This window comes from Austrofundulus limnaeus, unplaced genomic scaffold (genome assembly GCF_001266775.1).
Source record: "Austrofundulus limnaeus strain Quisiro unplaced genomic scaffold, Austrofundulus_limnaeus-1.0 Scaffold1120, whole genome shotgun sequence".
NCBI classification, from domain to species: domain Eukaryota; kingdom Metazoa; phylum Chordata; class Actinopteri; order Cyprinodontiformes; family Rivulidae; genus Austrofundulus; species Austrofundulus limnaeus.
The window spans coordinates 63,569-65,761 of NW_013953522.1; the positions used below are offsets into that span (position 1 = coordinate 63,569).

Genomic DNA, 2,193 nt, shown 5'->3' on the forward strand with positions numbered 1-2,193 from the left:
GCCCACGCTATATTGCCTTATATGTATTAGCTCGGTGCTAGCGCGACAAACAAGCTAAACTGAGGTCCTGAGGTCCCTGAGGTCCTGAAGTCTAATGTTACAACTAATCATGGATCCCTTTAAGAAGCTGCACTATTAGATGTCTTTAAAATCCACACAAACAAATCCAGATTCTTATTTATACTAAGGAGAAAAGCTATTGCAAAAAACTGCAACCAGGTGGGTCAATTTCCCTCCATTTGGTTTAGAAGTTAAATACTAACGACAGCACTGAATCTAACCGTACACTTTACACTGAAAGGATCAGGTTCATTGATTTTGTCAGCTTCATTCATGCAGCTTCAACAATGTTTGATCACAACAGCTGTCTGAAACTCAGTCTGTAACATAAAATAGGAGCGTTCCAAGACTTCTTTGAGTTTCAGTTTGAGATAACATCTAACTACAATTTCTATAACAAGTACAAACGTCACGTTCAAAGTGTTTATTTGAAGGTTTTACAAAGGATCATTTCTGAGCTCAAGAGAACTTTCTACCCAGTTTCTCCTGTCTGAAAACTACAAATATCAAAGACAAACAGCTTACCCGTATCATAATGAGCTTTTCTACTGGAGCTCTTCTGCAGAGAACCATCCATGTAGCCCTTCCCGATCTCTGACCAGATCTGGAGGCGTTACACAAAACATTTGTTCAACAAGAATAAGAAACAAAGAAGCACGCAGTGAATGGAAAACAAAACTCTCACCGCGTCGTGGTTTTTGCGGAAGGAAATGACTTTGGCATCATCTCTGAAGTGCTCGCCCAGACCCAGCTGGGTGACGGTCTTCAGGGCCAGACCCAGGAGGTGGGCACATAGTGGGATGTGCTGGGCCTCTGGGAATGAGCGCCACTTTCCCACCAGCTCCTCGACCACCTGGACGGGACAGAGACATCATCAACTGGTCTTTCCTGTTGAACCAGATTAGCTTGGAGTGAAATCAGTTTTCATGTCCGACTTCTTGCTGGTTGTGAACAGAGGCTTTCCTCAGCGGTTCAAACCTTGAGGACAACAGAAAAGTTGCTCTTCAGGCTGTTGTTGATGGCGCTCTCATACAGCTTCTTCCTCATCACAGACTCGTTGCCTCCCCCACTCATCCCTGCCTGGTAACCCAGCAGAGACTTCAGCATGGTCTCAAAAGAATCGGCTGCAAATCAAAAAAAAAAAAGTTTGTTTTGTTATTTGACATAACGTGAAGAAGATCCTCCCATGCCACTGGTAATCTTACTGGTGTGGTTAGGGTTGATGTGCTGCTGTAGAGGCTTCACAGAGCCCAGGCTGACCACCGGCCGACCCCCGAACCAGAATGACGCCACAGATCCAAACTCCTGATGCAGACTGACCAGAAACTCATGCAGACTGCCTTTGTTGATGATGTCCTGAAGGTTTCCATCCCTGAGTATGCAGAAAAATCCAACATCTACTGATCTGATGTGAAAATCAGTTTGTTCCTGTTCTTTTACAATCCTCATGACACAGTAATACTACTGAGCTCTGCCTGTTTGCTTACTTGAGCTAGCACAAAGTACGGTAGGCTGTTTTACTTTATATTTAAATCTTTTTTCTATTTACTTTCTTAGATTTTAAAAATAGCATTTCTCTTGATGACAGCAACAATCTTCCTAGTCAGAATAAAATGAAAAATATTTACATGAAGGTAATTGTGTGAATGCTTAACAAGCATTCTAGTCTGAAGGGAATTTGTGATCAATAAACAGAAGTCTGAGTAATATAGCAGAAAACCAGCTCAATCTCTTTTTAAAAGGGTTTTATTCCAGTCTCACTCCAATCAACCCAGCACTCAACAGGCTTCAGAGTAAAATGACCTAGTGATTTGGGTGGGGGTCTTTCTTCTTTTGGGGGGCGGGGGGCATTGGTTGATGTGATGGATAGCCGCTCATCAGAGCTAAACAACCAACGAAAATCTGAAGTTCCTATGTTTAATAGTTTTTGTGCTATAACCATTTTTGTATATCCACATACCCCTTTTTCAGATAAATTGGGGGTCTGGGGGGGGGCACTGATTGGTGGGCCTGATGGATAGAGCTTCATCAGAGCTAAACAACAAAAGAAATCTGAAGCTCCTATGTTGAACAGTTTCTGAGTTATAAGCATTTTTGCTTGTCCAGACACCCCCTCATTGGATGGAGCTCCCC

General features: G+C 42.8%; 1 protein-coding gene across 1 annotated transcript in view; it reads right to left on the reverse strand.

Annotated features, from left to right (window-relative positions):
- Positions 1-2,193, reverse strand: part of cyp20a1 (cytochrome P450, family 20, subfamily A, polypeptide 1) — an 11,015-nt gene that overhangs the window by 3,792 nt on the left and 5,030 nt on the right. Inside the window, exons 3-6 of the mRNA XM_014030809.1 lie at positions 1,266-1,432; positions 1,039-1,184; positions 746-913; positions 586-664 (exon numbers count right to left, since the gene is read on the reverse strand). Of these exons, the coding sequence (XP_013886263.1) occupies positions 586-664; positions 746-913; positions 1,039-1,184; positions 1,266-1,432 (560 nt within the window). The remainder of the gene's footprint in view (positions 1-585; positions 665-745; positions 914-1,038; positions 1,185-1,265; positions 1,433-2,193) is intronic.